The 15770-nt window shown below is 49.1% G+C and overlaps 6 protein-coding genes across 6 annotated transcripts; 4 read left to right on the top strand and 2 right to left on the bottom strand.

Annotated features, from left to right (window-relative positions):
- Positions 1 to 3532: 3532 nt before the first annotated feature.
- On the top strand, positions 3533 to 4652 carry J3D65DRAFT_109239 (uncharacterized protein). The gene is made up of 2 exons (XM_066793710.1): positions 3533 to 3903; positions 3953 to 4652. The coding sequence occupies exons 1-2, from the start codon at positions 3746 to 3748 to the stop codon at positions 4563 to 4565; spliced, it is 771 nt and encodes a 256-aa protein (XP_066652179.1). The 5' UTR covers positions 3533 to 3745; the 3' UTR covers positions 4566 to 4652.
- An 834-nt stretch (positions 4653 to 5486) lies between these two features.
- On the bottom strand, positions 5487 to 6410 carry J3D65DRAFT_109221 (uncharacterized protein). The gene is made up of 2 exons (XM_066793709.1): positions 6050 to 6410; positions 5487 to 5995 (listed from the first exon to the last, which is right to left on the bottom strand). The coding sequence occupies exons 1-2, from the start codon at positions 6176 to 6178 to the stop codon at positions 5573 to 5575; spliced, it is 552 nt and encodes a 183-aa protein (XP_066652178.1). The 5' UTR covers positions 6179 to 6410; the 3' UTR covers positions 5487 to 5572.
- A 124-nt stretch (positions 6411 to 6534) lies between these two features.
- Positions 6535 to 7793, top strand: J3D65DRAFT_109086 (arabinofuranosidase). Its single transcript, XM_066793708.1, has 3 exons — positions 6535 to 7001; positions 7061 to 7493; positions 7576 to 7793. The coding sequence occupies exons 1-3, from the start codon at positions 6644 to 6646 to the stop codon at positions 7760 to 7762; spliced, it is 978 nt and encodes a 325-aa protein (XP_066652177.1). The 5' UTR covers positions 6535 to 6643; the 3' UTR covers positions 7763 to 7793.
- A 775-nt stretch (positions 7794 to 8568) lies between these two features.
- On the bottom strand, positions 8569 to 10934 carry J3D65DRAFT_559125 (OPT oligopeptide transporter protein-domain-containing protein; the record flags this gene model as incomplete). The annotated part of the gene is made up of 3 exons (XM_066797395.1): positions 8569 to 8665; positions 8712 to 9281; positions 9340 to 10934. 3 exons carry the CDS (start codon positions 10932 to 10934, stop codon positions 8569 to 8571), a joined length of 2262 nt encoding a protein of 753 aa, XP_066652176.1.
- A 1413-nt stretch (positions 10935 to 12347) lies between these two features.
- Positions 12348 to 13500, top strand: J3D65DRAFT_637079 (uncharacterized protein). Its single transcript, XM_066801465.1, has 2 exons — positions 12348 to 12788; positions 12849 to 13500. Exons 1-2 carry the CDS (start codon positions 12522 to 12524, stop codon positions 13245 to 13247), a joined length of 666 nt encoding a protein of 221 aa, XP_066652175.1. The 5' UTR covers positions 12348 to 12521; the 3' UTR covers positions 13248 to 13500.
- On the top strand, positions 13312 to 15757 carry J3D65DRAFT_109076 (uncharacterized protein). The gene has a single exon (XM_066793707.1). It carries the CDS (start codon positions 13504 to 13506, stop codon positions 15403 to 15405), a length of 1902 nt encoding a protein of 633 aa, XP_066652174.1. The 5' UTR covers positions 13312 to 13503; the 3' UTR covers positions 15406 to 15757.
- Positions 15758 to 15770: the final 13 nt, after the last annotated feature.

The raw sequence follows: 15770 nt of genomic DNA, 5'->3' as shown, positions 1-15770 counted from the left end.
CTACCCTAACCCTAACCCTAACCCTAACCCTAACCCTAACCCTAACCCTAACCCTAACCCTAACCCTAACCCTAACCCTAACCCTAACCCTAACCCTAACCCTAATAATAATAATAATTATAATATCTATTTATTATCTTACTACTACTATAGTCCTTATTTATTAAAGAGAAAGATACTATTAGACTACTACTAATAATAGCTATACTATTTACTTCTATTAGTAACTACTCTTATAGTTTAATCTAATATAACTATATATTTAGTAAAGTATCTATTATCTCTATATACTTTAATTTATTATTTTACTTACTAGTATTTATATTATATAAAATAGATACTATCTCTTTATTCTAATAGCTATAGAAGTTTATAATACTATTAGCCTTAATAATCTATAAGTACTTAATATATAGTAGTAGCTATACTATCTACTTAAGCTATACTTACTATATAATACTACTATTCTACTATACTACTTATCTACTCTTATTACTAAAAATTATAACTTATATAAATAATATTAAGGCCCTAGTAGCCTATTCTACTAGTATATATAAATACTACTAGGCTAATTAGAATTCTTTTTTAATAGTATATATATTATCTATTTTATAAAAGATATCTTTTATAGTAAGGTATATATTTTATAAGCTATATATACTAACTACTACTACTTATAACTATAATAATAAAGGCTATAAGAGTAAGATTTATTATAATTAGTCTTTTTTTATAATAATAATAGTAATAATAATTAAAAAGGGTTTTTTTTTATTATTATTTAATATTATAGACTTTTTTCTCCTCTCTCTCTTTCTTTACTTAAGAGATTTCTTTATATATATAAATAAATAAAAAAGAAGAAAAAAAAATAATAAAAAATATATATATAGTATAAATAGGATTTAAATATAAATTACTTACTAAATAATAATTAATTAGAACTAATAGTTAAAGTATATAACTAGCTAATCTACTACTAAAAATACTAATAATATAAGACTTCTTATTATTATTAAAGATACTAAGTTTACCTATACTTTTATTAGCTATTATTATTACTATAAAACTATATAGAACTATATTTTTCTAGTATTTTAAAGCTATTTATAGTCTTATTTTCTTACTAGTCTAATCTTCTACTTATATTAGAGCTAAAATTACTATTAGAAATAGAAATAATAATACTAAAAATAATCTTTAAAGACTATAAAAACTATACTAGTATAGATAGAACTAGCTACTTACTAATATACTTATTTAGCTAGCTAAAATACTAGTACTAGAAGAGATATAAGAGATAGTAACTAGTAATAAATAAGTAGGCTCTATAAAATAAGAATAAAATAACTACTAAACTAATTAAAATAGGCTACTATCTAGCTATTATTTTATTATTTAAGTAGTATAAGATTTAGATATAAATAATAAGTATAAATAAATAAATAACTAAATATTTAGTAGATAATAGTTTAACTAAATATAAAAGACTTTATTTATATAAGTAGTCCCTCTTAATAAGTAGCTATAAAAGGAGGTATATAACTAGCTAATCTACTATTAAAAATACTAATAATATAAGACCTCCTATTACTACTAAAGATACTAAGTTTACTTATACTTTTATTAACTATTATTATTACTACTAAACTATATAGAACTATATTTTTCTAGTATTTTAAAGCTATTTATAGTCTTATTTTCTTACTAGTCTAATCTTCTACTTATATCTAAGCTAAAAATATAGCTAAAAATAAGAATAATAATTACTAAAAGTAACCCTTAAAAGCTATAAAAACTATACTAGCTAGTAGTACTATACTAGCTAGTAGTATTTTACTAGATATATATAACTATCTTTAAAGATTATTATTTATTACTACTTATTAAGTACTATATCTAGATATCTAGAACTATTAGTTAAGTATTAAGTAGCCTTAGTAATTATCTAATTAGAATTATTTAAAGTATACTATTATAAATCTTATACTTATTTATATAAAATAATTTATATTATTATTTTTATATATATCTACTAGCTAGAAGTATTAAGATTAATTATATCTAGAGAAGTATATTAAAATTAAAAAAAAATTAATTAAAATTAATTAAAATTACTAATAGAATAAGAGAAGAAAAAAGAAATTAAATAATTTAACTATTTATTATACTTTAAATCTACTTCTAGATTAAATTAATAACTTATATATAGGCTATTTCTTATCTAGAAAGATTTTAATTTTTTTTTAAATAGAATTTATTTTAAGAGTTATAGTAGTAGTAGTATAGTAGATAGAGTAGTAGTAGTATAGTAGATAATACTAGATAATACTAAGAGAGATATAATCTAAAAAGTAATTTAGTAGATAATATAAATATAAATATTATATTTTATCTAACTAGATCTTTAAATATTATATAGTTATAGCTAGAGGTAATTTAATACCTAAATAGATAGAAGAAGTTAGTAATTAAAAAGTAAGGGTCTATTATTAAAGAGAGAGATAGTAATCTAGCTATAAATTAATTTTATATTTCTTTTAAGCTAATAAATAATAGAACGACCTAGTATATTAAAGTACGGCCTAGACTTTAAAGGATCTTAAGTAGCTTTAGATAGTAGTAGTATCTCTAGTACTTAGATAAGTTAGTATAGCGTTGTTAACTATCCCTTCCTAGCTTATACAACGACTATCTTGAGCTGCGGAATAGGCTATATGTAGGTATAGCACACACAACGGTTCTATATCGGGCGGGACTTCGACGTCGTTTTTTGATACTGCGGACGACCGGAGCACTACTCATCGCTCTCAAGCGGAGCAGATTGTGGCTTTCCAAGTCGCTCCATACGACTGCGACCGTCACATCTTGTCGCTGCGAGCCTTGGTTTTTTTGTTTCATCGATGAGCGGCGGCGGGATGCCGAACGCGCGGAAGGCGGCATGGGAGGCATAGACTCAGTTCTTCCAGACTATTCTAAACTGGTCAGTAACACGAGACACCGAGCGAATTCTTGTCGCGGGTGTGGCCGGAAGATGCAACATGCGTAATCTAGACAGCCGGCAGTGCAACTTGGCAGGGGCACTGGTCGAGGCCGATGCAGCCTTGCCAGGAAACAAAAATGTTGAGGTGTTCGAGAAATTTGCCTGCATTGGACGCGTTCAATTGAGCGAGAAGTTGTTTGGTACATGTCCCGTGCCGAAATGCGCAAGGCGTCAAACGTCGGCGACGCACCAGCAGACCGAAACTTGGAAGCGAAGATAAAGATTTCCCCTGTCGCCCAACCACTCCATCCGTGTCGGAGCAGCTTTTGGTGATCCTCGGATATGAAGCGTCGATACTCCAATTTCTCAAGGAGATTGACCGCAGCATAGTGCTGGTCGAGAAAGCGCAGCGAGACACTGCGGAAACGCTACAAAGTTGAGCTGCCATCTCTGCTTCCAGAGTCGTCTTCCTGAGCCACACGTTTCAAATGCCGCTCCGGCGTCGTGTTCTGGACCAGAGGGCCAACCGCTTCGAAACACCTCCGGGCGGCATTGATTCGGGGAGCCAATTCTTGCCGGCGTGTCGTGGGCTCTTGGAAACATGCTCGGCGCTCGCGCTCCGAGAACATGCGCAGCCACTGTATGCGTGATCATTGCGACCAAGGTCGAGACTGGCTGCGCGGTCAATGTAGGGTCTTCGCCTGATGCAATCCTTCGACGCCGAATCGAGACACAGTACCAAGAGATGGCGGTAGAATCATGGGCAAGATGGGGTATAAAGCCCACCCTTGGCCACGGCTTTCGTTCAGTCAGTCAAGCAAAAAACACACCAACACACAGTCAACAACAAGAACCAACACACAAACCATCAACATGCGCTTCTCCTGCACCGTCCTGATTACCCTTGCGTCGGCAAGGTATGTCGCCTTTTGAGTTCTGAATTGGAACGTTGCTGACTGCTTTCAGTGCCATGGTTGGCGCTTTGCCAGCTCCTGTACCGGAGAGCACCGGCGTTGGTCATCCTCTCGCTGTCAACGAGCTCGTGAAGAGAGACATGAAGAGCGTCGGAAACTCCCATGACGGCCCTCTCGCACTCAAGGCCCGCGACGACTATGACGAGGAAGAAGAAAGGCGCAGGCAGCAACAGCAACAGAAGGAAGACCAGCAACGACGCAAGCAGCAGCAACAGCAAGAGAAGGAGGACGAACAGAGACGCAAGCAACAGCAGAAGCAGCAGGAGGAGGATGAAGAGAGACGTGAGCAAGAGAAAAAGCAGGAAAAGGAAGACCAGCAAAGACGCAAGCAGGAGCAGCAGCAGGCCAAGGATGACGCGCAGAGGCGCAAGCAGGAACAGCAGCAGCAGAAGGAGGACGAGCAGAGGAGGAAGCAAGAGGCCGAGAGGAACCGTGACGACAAGCGCTCTCTTCAGGCCGGCGAGGACGACAAGGATAGTCCCCTAGTCGAGGCCCGCGCCAACAACAACAACAACAACAACCGTGGAAAGGGTGGAAAAAAGGGTGGAAAACAGGGTGGCAAGGGTAAGGGAGGCAACAATGGTGGCCGACGCCGTCCCAATTGAGATCAGGACAGGCTGAGCCATGGCAGCATTTTTTGCCTCGAGCAGCGTCTTGTTTAGTTCACAGGCGGTGCGTGGCTCAAGTAACAACCGAGAAACCCTCGAGAAAAGCGTTGCGCGTGGTGTTTCGGTTTCTTTCGTTCTCGTTGCTTTCCCGCAGCTAGTCACTCGTTCAAATGAATCTTTTGCGACGGCGCAGACTCCAATACAGCTTTGATCGGAAACAACGTGACTTGTTCAGTACGCTTTGCTCAGATTCCACGACGGCCGATGATGGGAGAGCAGAACGAGGCCGTAAATCTTCCCGAGTACATCGCGAATTTCGTCGGAAGGATGTGCTGATTGTCCTCCCGGACGTTGGTGGCGTCCAGAACATCGGCGGGGGCAGCGGTCTGCATTGCGGGACAACATGGCGGACGGAGGGCGGTAGGTCAGCCAGGCAAGGCCGTGGGAAAGTGCCGGGCGCTGGACATCTCACAATCTCAGCTGGAGTTGAAGAAAAATATTCTGTTCGTTGTCTGGCCCGTCATTTCATCAATCGTGTCGCGTGCGAGTTGAGTGTTGCGACAGTAGAACGAGACGTTGGTGGGAAGCGATGGAAGCAGGGCGGGCGGGGCGGAGCGGAGCGGAGAGACTTCGCCACAGCGGCAGGCAAGCGGTGACCGGAGCGGAGGCGCAAGGATGGCCCGCGGGCGGGCCCCGAGCCATGGTTCACCACCCGCGACGGCGGAGACAACATTCTTTCCCGCGACAGTCACTGCTCTACATCCGTCCAGCATCCTGTCTACATTTTGCTCAGGCCTGATGCGCTTCACGAGCATTCGTACGGCTTTCACTGACTACTTCCCAATTCCCACGCACTGCCTCCCGAACGCGACACTCCAAACGCGACCCATCCTCGGCAGCGACCAGCAGCCAGTGCTCAACAATACACTCGCCGTTCCTTTCATTTGCAACCAGCCGTCAGCCGCAGCCCGCCAACCGTCGCAGCAGAACTCGCACCATGTCGATCATCGAGTGAGCACGGTCAAACGTCTCCAGCCCGAGATACCTTCGATATTGGGACACGGCGCTCGCAGATCAGAAGGGAGACACTGAGGCGAGGGATAGCTGATCTTGCTGTCTTCTGGGATCAAAGTCGGACGAAAGATCTTGCAAAGATGAATTGCGCACAATTGCACAGCGAATGGCCCCCTTCGTCCGCTCGTGCCATAGCGCCCTGTCCCTGGGAGGTCGACTCCACACAGCATTCGAGGTTTCTGCACAATCTTGGAATCTTGCCAGCGCTCCGCTATCTTGCCTTCCCTCAAAGACGCGGCTTCATCGTGGAGACCGCCACAGCCCGCGCTGAAACCGCCGTTATTTCTTCGAGTTGTTGTGACTTCCGGTCGTGACTTTTGGTCTGCACATGCAAGACTCGAATAGGAATCGCCCTGCGTGTTTTACCCTCGGCTCTGGTATGTGACAGATTCGAGGAGCGGACTGACCGTGGATGTAGTGCAGCATGTTACCGAATACGATCTCCTGCCGAAAGGGGTTGTTGAAGCCGAGTCTCCAAGCGATAGTGAGAGAGCAATTGTTCCGTTATGGTACGGGCCGCCCCGATGTACACGCATATTTGCCGATATGGAGCGGATTTAGCCAATGACCAGAAGCAGAAGGGCTTGCAGTGGGAAAACTGGTGGTCGGCCGCCACGAATGCCCCCGCCTCCTGCTTTTGGCCAGCCAAACTCGTGATTGGTGCTTTTCCACCTATCTTGAATGCGCACATTGCCTACCCAGAGACGTCAAACGGCCAATTCGAAGCGAACGAGGTATCCACCTATCTGAAACGGGACTGTTGCCCAAGGAGGCTTGTGTGAACGAGCACCAATCATCAAGAACGATGAAGCGACGCAACGGACGTGCGGAGACTGTAGTGGCCATTTGGTAGTCGGACAGCAGGTGGGTTCTCTGGAGCATTGCCCTGGGCACGGTTGTGCGGAACTACTCTGCCCCTTCGCTGTCGACGTATAAAGCTGTGTTTCCTTTTGTACCTTGTCAAATGTCATCAATTTGATCCATTTCTATCCCAACGCAAAATGCGGTCGATTGCTCGTCTGATTTGCCAAAGCCTTCTGGCTTTTGCCGCCGTCGCCCGCGCCGCGACCTATTCCAATGCGCTCAGGGACACTGATGGATCCGACCCTCACATAGCATGGACTGGCGGGTACTACTATCTTATGACTACGACATGGACCGACCTCGAAATCACTCGCGCGACGACTCTGGAAGGCCTGAAAACCGGAGAGAGGAAGACTGTTTGGACCGACACCACGGCCAGCCGCTGCTGCAACGTTTGGGCGCCTGAGCTCCATTACATCGACAACTCCTGGTATATCTATTACACAGCCGGATCTTCGGAGAACTTGGACTTGCAAAGAGCTCACGTGCTACAGGGTAAGAAGACCCTTTGCTCAAAATGCTACATCGCAACCGCTGACCTCTCCGGAAAACAGGCGGAGCCAGTCCTTGGGATGATGACTTTTCATACCTCGCCCAGCTGACTGACGTTTGGGGGATCGACGGCACTGTCGTCCGCTTCACGTCAGGAAACTACTTTGCGTATTCCTGCTTCAGCACGAATAACCTGCAGTCCTTGTGCATTGCGCCGCTCACTTCGCCCGGAGAACTCGGCGCGACAACCGTCATCTCTGAGCCCACCGAGGACTGGGAAATTGTCGACACTCCGGTCAACGAAGGGCCTGCAGCGTTGTACCACGGCGGCAAGACGTACATTGCGTATTCTGCTAGCTACTGCTGGACGGCGAGCTACCAGTTGGGCTTGTTGACGTGGGACGGTAGCGGAGACCCGACGTCTGCAAGCAGCTGGGCCAAGTCGGGTCCAGTCTTTAGCTCTGCGAATGGCAACTACGGCACCGGTCACAATGGGTACGTGTCCTCGTCTTCTTTGCACTGGAAAAACGGCTGCATCTTCCCAATTTTCGGGATTTGAAACTGATTCAGTGAGCAGATTCTTCACGAGCCCCGATGGAACGGAAATCTGGAACGTCTACCACGCGACGTCCAACTCCGCTGGCACTTGTGATGGCAACAGATACACGTCGGCCCAAATTGTCAATTGGAACTCGGACGGCTCGCCTAACTTTGGCACTGCAGCGGCGCTGGGAACGGTCCTCACGGGACCCTCTGGCGAATGAGCTCGTGTCGTGCCATTGGGGGAGTTTGTAGCATGCCATGGTAAGCAAGCGTAGTATAATACCTCGCCGAGTGTGAATCACAACGAAACAAAAGTCTTCGCGAATTTCCAATCCCACAAATACTGACGGGTTTGTGATGTCTCCAGAAGACTTCTCTAAGTGCACTTTCACAAACGCCATGCAGGCGCAAAGGGACATCTCTCCGTATCTATTCTGGTGTCATGCGGCGCCGCAGAGGTCCAATTGTACCACTGTCTTGGCGTGGCGGCTCTGGCCCCTGGTGATACGTGGAAAATTGGCCAGCGCAAAACGCGGTCCGCTGGTCCGCCGCCTGCGCTTGACAAAGTATTGCCAAGGCGGGTCAGCGAAACCAATTCTTCCCAAGCCCGCCAGGCTGAATGGAACAAGTGCACACACGGTTCGTCTGGGCGTGGCCGTGCTTCGCATTTTCGGCCTACCCTACAATGCGAGAGGAACACATCCTGTGACATTCTCGCCTCCTCCCTGGCCTTGAGCAAACACCGCGTCTGTGGCCGCTAAAAAAGAAAGGTTTGTCCCACATTGATGACGCTGGATCGTCGAGCTGTGGAGAATCGCAACGAGCAAAAACAGACAGTCGGTGAATTTGACCTAACTAGAGTTGACGCTTCAATCGAAGGTGAAAGCCTCCGCCGTGTGTTCTTGAACATGGTGATATTATGGGCAAAAAGGTCCGGCTTTCAAAGCGCGGCGCAAGATACATGTCCATCAAGAATTACGGAAAGATAAGAAGGAAAAGAAACACCAACGGAGAGCTTCTTTTTGGATCACCACGTGTCTGGCCCAAAATGCTGGCCAGGAGCAACCTGCGCTTGTATTGCTGTGTCCTGAGCGTCCATTGTCGTTTGGACGACGGTGTTTCCCCTGCGAAATCGTCAGCTATCGCTCAGACTCGAGTCGTTCAACTTACCACCACTGCGGCGCTTCCACTCCGGGCATCGTGAAGGCGAAAAAGATGACGAGCGTAGCGATCGCAAGGCCTGTGTCCAAGCCAATTGCCGTCATGTAGTTGAGCCGCGACCACCAGTTCCAGTGTCTCGACCTAATGTATTTCTGGAAAACAAATCCGACCGCGCCCCACGACAAGTAGTTGAGCGGCGTCGCAGGAGGAATGAGTCCAGCACCCCCGAGGATGAGCGGTGCCATCAGGTATCGCGCTCCTGACCTGGGCCACTTCTTGGCCACGTACCAGAAAATGATGGGGAGGATGAATCCCAGCGGGAAGAACCAGAACAAAGCATTGTAGACTTGGCCCGGGGAGAAGATGCGCTGCGGTCCAAGCAGTCCCCAAATGATTGAAGCCGAGAAGAAAACTCTGCCGCCGGGGCAGGAGAACTTTTGCGGCTGTTGCGGAGTGCAGACGTCTTCGATGTTGTTGAGCGCAAAGTTGAGGACGGCGATCTGGACGAAACACGCGACGGTTGTGGCTACGACTTGGGCGGTGAACATGGTCCGGGGAGGAATCTTCATGTAGTGGCCACTGCATTGGACGGGGTGAGTAGTTGTCGCAAGAACACGCGGGGCCTTTCAAGACTTACAATTTCAAATCGCTAACGAAGCTCAATGCCTGGGACATGGTGATGTACCCGTACGTCTTGAACATCATGAGCGCGAGAGGGCGTCCGGGCTGCATGTACCCCATCAAAAATTCGGTAATGACATTGAGGCCAATCTGCTGGTTCGTGATGGCCTGGATGATACCGATTGGGAGAGTAAAGGCCGTCGAGAGGACGATGGCGATCAAGAACGCCCACCAGGCGAACTCGGTGGGGAACGCCAGAATCGTGACGAGCGAAAGGCCAATCATGAAGACAAAGAGCGCGCCGTACCACCAGTGCGGAGCCTCCTTGTACTTCATCATCATCTTTGCGTGGACATCGGGCTCCTCGATTGTAGAGCTCCTGAACTGCTTCCAAATTTGCTTGCGGTAATGCAAAAAGACGTACACCACGAGAGACGCGATCGTAGCAAATGACAGTCCGTAGCTGATGGCAAACGTCGTGGAGATGAAGAGTGGCGAGTATTGTTTGTATGCGGCTTCATTCAGCGTGAGTCGGTCGGTAACGATCAGAGAGGTGTTGTACGGCGCGCCAGTGTTATCGTAGGTCGAAGAGTCGCTCATCGGTAGAAACTTGGCATAGAAAGCGCCTCCGTAATGCAGGCCGAGGGCTCCGAAAATGTAGAATGCAACAACACCGATGAGGGTGTTTGCAATGGCGTGCCACGGCGGAATGAGAGGGTCGCCAACGAAACCCGTGATTTGTGTCCAGTCGAAGGTGATGGGTATCAGAGACAATCCTGTCGAGCCGCCGAAGATCTGGTTCACCACGGGGTTGTTTGGGTAGATCCACGTCATGAAGGCAAAGATGCTCAGGAATTGTGCCAGAAATCCCGGGATGAAGTAATACGCAAAGGATATCAAGAACATGATGCCAAACCACCTATACCGCGACATGGCTCCTCCAAAAATCTTTGGGATCGTTGGGTCGACCGTGACCTCCTTCTCGTGCATGGCGTGCATCAGGCTCACACCCACGAGGTTGACAGGCCAAATCATAGCAGCGGGATACACGAGAAACTTGCGCAGCATCCCCGCGATCCCGTATCCAAGGCTTTGGGTGGTGATGATCAGAAGCAGCTGGAAAAGAATACCAAAGTCCTGCTTGTAGAAGCTCACTTGGGCTAGGATGATGTCGGTAGCGTATGCGACGCCGTAAGAAACACCGGCCATGACGACGATAATCGAATGCTCTTTGACATTGAAGGGGCCCGGATTGAGATTCCACTTGATGCCAAAAGTCGTGTACTGCTTGTCAGGCAGGAACCTCGCCCACAGGTTTCCCAGAAAGTAGGAGATGAGCTGTGCCACAATGGTTCCAATACTAATGGCGGGCTGACGGAGGGAGAAGATGGTGTTGACGCTGGCTCCAAAAACAGTAAGCAGCAGGCCGAGTGTCCACGCGCGAATCGTATTTGCAGGCATGTCTTCATCGACATTTGGGACAGCCGCACGAACTTCCGGGTATGGGGAATTTTCCTCTTCTTCGGTTCCAGTTTCTGTCAGTCCCTTTTCGTCGACCACCTCTGCTGTTGCCTTTTCGTCATCAGGTTCTGGGTAGTTGGGATCAGCCATGCGGTCCGCGGTGCCATCCCAAGATGTCAGTCGAGTTTGAAGCTCCTCAACCGGCGTCAATCTCCTGATCCGATCGCGCTCCCCCACATCCACCGCCGAAGATTTTGCTTGCTTGCTGGCCATGCTCGTCACCGGCGGCGAAGGCGCTCAAGATGAAAAAGAGTTGGAGTTGTACCAGACAACTCTTCAGTTCGATCAGTCCGGGGCAAAACGAATGGAATGGTCGCTCTTCACATGTGGGCGCTAGGTGTCGTTAAAGAAGGGACGCTGGTGGTCTAGTTCCATTTCATTGCGATTAAAACCTTCTCAGATGGTCCTTTCAATGAGCGACGCAAATTTGTGGGGCAAAATCAAACCTGCCATCTACGACGATGAAACTTAACACCCGCAGTAGCTCTTGCTTGCCCAAAAAATACACCAGTACAAATGGATCTAGGTCTGTCCATCGCTTCAATTTCGAGCCAATGAAAGTTGGCTGGGAACGATGCCAAGTGCTGCAGATTGAGGAGCGTCCTCGACATCAGACGTTGACCGTGTCCACGCATGAGCGGAGTCGCCCAATCCGGAGCAGATTCAGTGTCTCAGGAATTCAAAATGTCGATGGAGCGCACTAGGGCGTCGCAGACGGCCGGTCTGCATGAGCCGCAGCGACGAAGATTGAGCCGCTGTCAACGGCGCTGCAGCAGCCAAAATGCGGTGAGAGTGAGCGCGTGCTCAATTCAAAGGAGCCTCTGGGGTCTTCCAGTATCCCACTCCACGGCCAGAGTTTCCTGCGAGCGCGAGAGCAAATTTGATGCGGTTTCATGCAGCTTTCGGTCGGATTCGAGACTTTGTGCAGTGCCACTTTGGAAATCAAATTCGACAACGTGGACATGAAGCGTGACCATGGCGAGCTGTGTCGCAAGTCAATGTTCTTGTCTCAGACAGGTGTGTACATTTGCCTCTCCCGATTTTTGGACCGCTCCAACCTGTAGCCCCAACCTCCCGACCCGCCGGCTTTCTGACCCAGAGGACGCTAACGTCGGACACGAAAATCCGAGTTGATTTTGGGTTTGCCCACGGCCCAGCTTTCCCATCGCATCATCTCAGCGCTTGTACCGACTTGGATAGACTGACTGCGTCCTTGCCGGCTGTCGACATGGAATAGCAGACAGGCGTCGCCGGTAGTCTGATTGCCGACGGCCGGAACGTGGTGACCATGACAAGGCGAACGCTCGGTGCCGTTGAACAGACTGTCGGTGCGTGATTTTTGAAGAGGTGAGGATGAAGATGTGGACGAGGAAGGGTGTGGATAGACTCAAGGTTGCGGGCAACGTTGTGGGCCCGGCCGACGGCGCTAGGCGAATTTGGGCCTTGGTGCTCTCTGGGGACAACAACAACTGGTTGGACCTCTCCTCTCTTCCAGAGCAAACCCGCCTCTCCAACAAGCAGCGCAACAAAAAAGACGGTGTCCCATCTTCGCTCGCTCACGAAGCCGTTGGCAGGCACCTGTTTGATTGCCAGTTCGGACTGGTCGTTCGTCAACGATTCTGCGGGGAGTTTCGCCACAGCGCGTCGAACAATGCCTGCCATCGCCTTCGATTCACCATGTGCACCCACCTTCAATCCAACCTGAGACCGGAGCTTGTGTCGCCGCCCGCCATCAATTGTTTGGGCCTGACAGCTTCCAGAAAGATCACGCACGGCAGTTGGCGCTTTCACGTGCATCGCCCAAGTCCAGGCCGGAGGCCCAGACTCTGCGCCAAACAGCGCAAAAGCTTGACTGCTTCGAGATGGCGCGAAGATGGACTGGAAAATTCCAAGGCGTTTGCTGGAATCATCATGGTGCGCCTGGCTTTGGCGAGACGCACCCGGGTAACGAGCGAAAATTGCCCTCTCAATCTGCCGGCGTTGCTAACGTGCGGTTGATCTCAGCTAGGCCTTCGGATTCAACAGCCTCGTCCTAAGTGGAGCAATCGCGCGCTGCCCAGGAATTTCGGCCAGCCCCCAAACGCGCCACGTGGGTGGAAACAGCACAGTTGGTCCAACAGCGTTGAGCAGGCGTCGGTCTCTTGTCCGCGAATGGAACGCGAGGCTTCTGGCACAAAAAGAGGCTCCGCCACAGCAAGAGGGGACGTGGACGCGTATTCTGCTGACAACTTGTCGCGCAAGCTCGATGGGGGCTATTTTCTGTCAATGGCAACATCTACACATCGCATGCATCAATCTCACCTTGCTATCTGCGGCCTTTGTGTGTGCGTTGCTGCAACAATCTTCTTGAGCGTTTATTGGCGAAAAGACTCGCTGTGTGCCAGCTTCGCCATGCGGTTCTAGTAAGCGGACTCCGGCCCCGCAATCCAAGCAAGCTGGAGCTTTTCTTGTCAACATGACGTTGACTCTGCTTGGTCGTGATTCTGCTTCTTGATGCAGGTAAGATGATTTGCACGGGCTTGGTCCGGCTCCGCCACTCGCTGAGCTGCGGCGCCACCATCATCACTCCTGGTTACCAGCGACCGGAGCGTAAGCAGCGCGCAAATGAATATGACTCCGGCTCTCCCAGGTGGGAGTGGCTTCTGTCAAAGCCGAAAGTATGCAGAAACTCCAGCTGCTGGAATCAAGCGACACTCATGTTGATCCGCGAACGTCGAGCGACCAACCCGTAAATCGGAATTTCTTTCGCTGCGTGCGCGCGTGGTACTTTTTCGCCCTCCATGTTCTTGTCGTCATCACTTTTGGCCTGCTCGCGGTATTCCAGCTCAACGGCAAATCTTTCCCATTGGACTCCCCGGGTTTGTCCATCGCGCACAACATCTACCATGGAAAGCTTCGCCAATCAGATGTCACAACGCTCATAGCTGCCGCTCTCGTGGTGACTCGGTTCACCACGAACGTCTGCAACGCGACAGCAGCCCAACGGAGCGTCTTCATCTTGTTGGAGAAGTGTGGGGTCACGCTTCGTCAAATCGAGAGACTCTTCTGCTACGAGCAGGGACCCGCTGGATTCGGCCTCTACTCGCTGGGGGCGACTTTGCTTCTCCTCCTCTTCGTACCCGCCCAGCTGAGCTCTCCAGTAGCTCAAGGCGCAATCAGCTGGAGACCAAAGACTCTTTTCGATCCCGCAGACTTCAACGTCACCGTCAACACCGCCGACGATGGCCCCAAGTTCGACCAATTTCGGAACTCATCAGATGTCCGTGGATTCTCCAAATACCGAGCCTCCGGTCTGGCTGTTCTTCATGGTTTCGCAGGCGACTTCTACTCGGTAAGAGGAGGGAACAATGTCCCCAGTCGGAGATGGATAAGCGCGATGAAAGAACACGGCAAAGTGAATGCTTCCGGCGAATACCAAGCTCTCCCCCCAGAGACCAAAGTGGGCAAAGCCGTCTTTCCCTTCTTCCACATGACGAACTTGACATGGATCGACTATCAAGACTCTTTCGCGCCTTACTTGGACATGGACAACGGACTCTTCAATGTGAGCTCAAGCGCCAATCCCCTGGCGAAATCACTAATCGGAAACGCTGCGATACTGCGAAACGCTCCGTCATCAACTTGGCTGTCGACTTGGCCGAACGCGACAATCTTGGACGAAGGCTACACAATAGCAGTGGTTGCGAGCCAGGCATCCGATGGGGTTTGCGCAAATACCAGCCCAGCTTTCGGCCCTCTCCCTTTGGTGAAACAGAATTTGGATGCTTCCAACGACCCAAACAACTGCTACCTTTTCGCTCGAGTTGAGGTCACAGCGGGCTCCTTGGAATGCTCCAACTGCCAGGTCGTCGCTCCAGGTGTCGTCGAAAGGCCAGGCGATGCGCCGGGAGACTTTGCTCTGCAGGAAGACACTCTTGTCGAAATCGTGTTGGGTATGTTGCCCGAGACCATGTTGGCGATTGTCACTGCCAACGCGACGTACGCGCCGACGTGGGAAAACTTGGAAGGATTTCTCGCAGGCTCGTTCTCTGCAGCGTACCAAGCGTCCTGGAACGACCTCGTGGACCGCTTGGCTACCGGAGGTTCCACGAGCAACATCAGCCTGCCCTACCCTGAAATGGAAGCCGTCGTAGATACTGGAAGAATCCGGACGTGGATCATCTTGCACTTGCTCATCCTGGTTGCAGGCACTATACTCTTCGCGATGCAATGGCAATGCGAACAACCTGCCGTGATAGATTTTGCAGCCGTGTCACTCTTGACCGACGCAGGCTCGATTCTGCGCAGCAACGGGGCCGCGGGCATCAGAACGGCGTCGAGCATTTCGGGAACGGAAAGCAAGCGCGTCGGCAAGCTCGTCATGCGCCAGCAAGGATCCAGCGAGTTGGCGGCGCGGCATCGCGTTCTGAAAAGGATGAACGAGACGGAAGACGACCTGCGGTCTTGGAGGGCGTCGACGCAACAGCGCTCTTACAGCGAGCTCACGCTGTTGCAAGAGCAGGGCTCGTCAAGGCAATCCACTTGGTCGCAGTCGGACGGCTACCAAAGGGTTCGGCAATGAGTGATCCATGTCGTCGGCACATTCTTGACTTGCTCCAAGATGGTAGGGTCGAGGCATCGGATACGAGGAGTGGGCGAATAGCTGAAGAATGGACCGAGAAGCTTTTGTTGCGACATCGTTCCGCCACTTGTACCACTCCACGAGCTGAGATGTTCCAGCAGAGTAAGCGGATCATCGACTCAGCTGTAGCGAGCGAGCTTGGCTGAGTCGACAGGGAAGCCGCATGTAGTATTTACGTGGCCAACCTCTCCTCCGGCGTGTTCCGCGGGGCTCCCTCAACTACAACACAACACACTTCCAACAACAACTCCAGCATCGACGATTCTTAAGCTCGAACACATGCCAAAGCTCTTCCGCCACTGCGT

Source organism: Phyllosticta citribraziliensis (assembly GCF_038025025.1).
Source record: "Phyllosticta citribraziliensis strain CPC 17464 chromosome Unknown J3D65scaffold_11, whole genome shotgun sequence".
Classification (NCBI taxonomy): domain Eukaryota; kingdom Fungi; phylum Ascomycota; class Dothideomycetes; order Botryosphaeriales; family Phyllostictaceae; genus Phyllosticta; species Phyllosticta citribraziliensis.
Note: the sequence above shows the minus strand (reverse complement) of the source record. Positions and strands in the feature narration are given on the sequence as shown.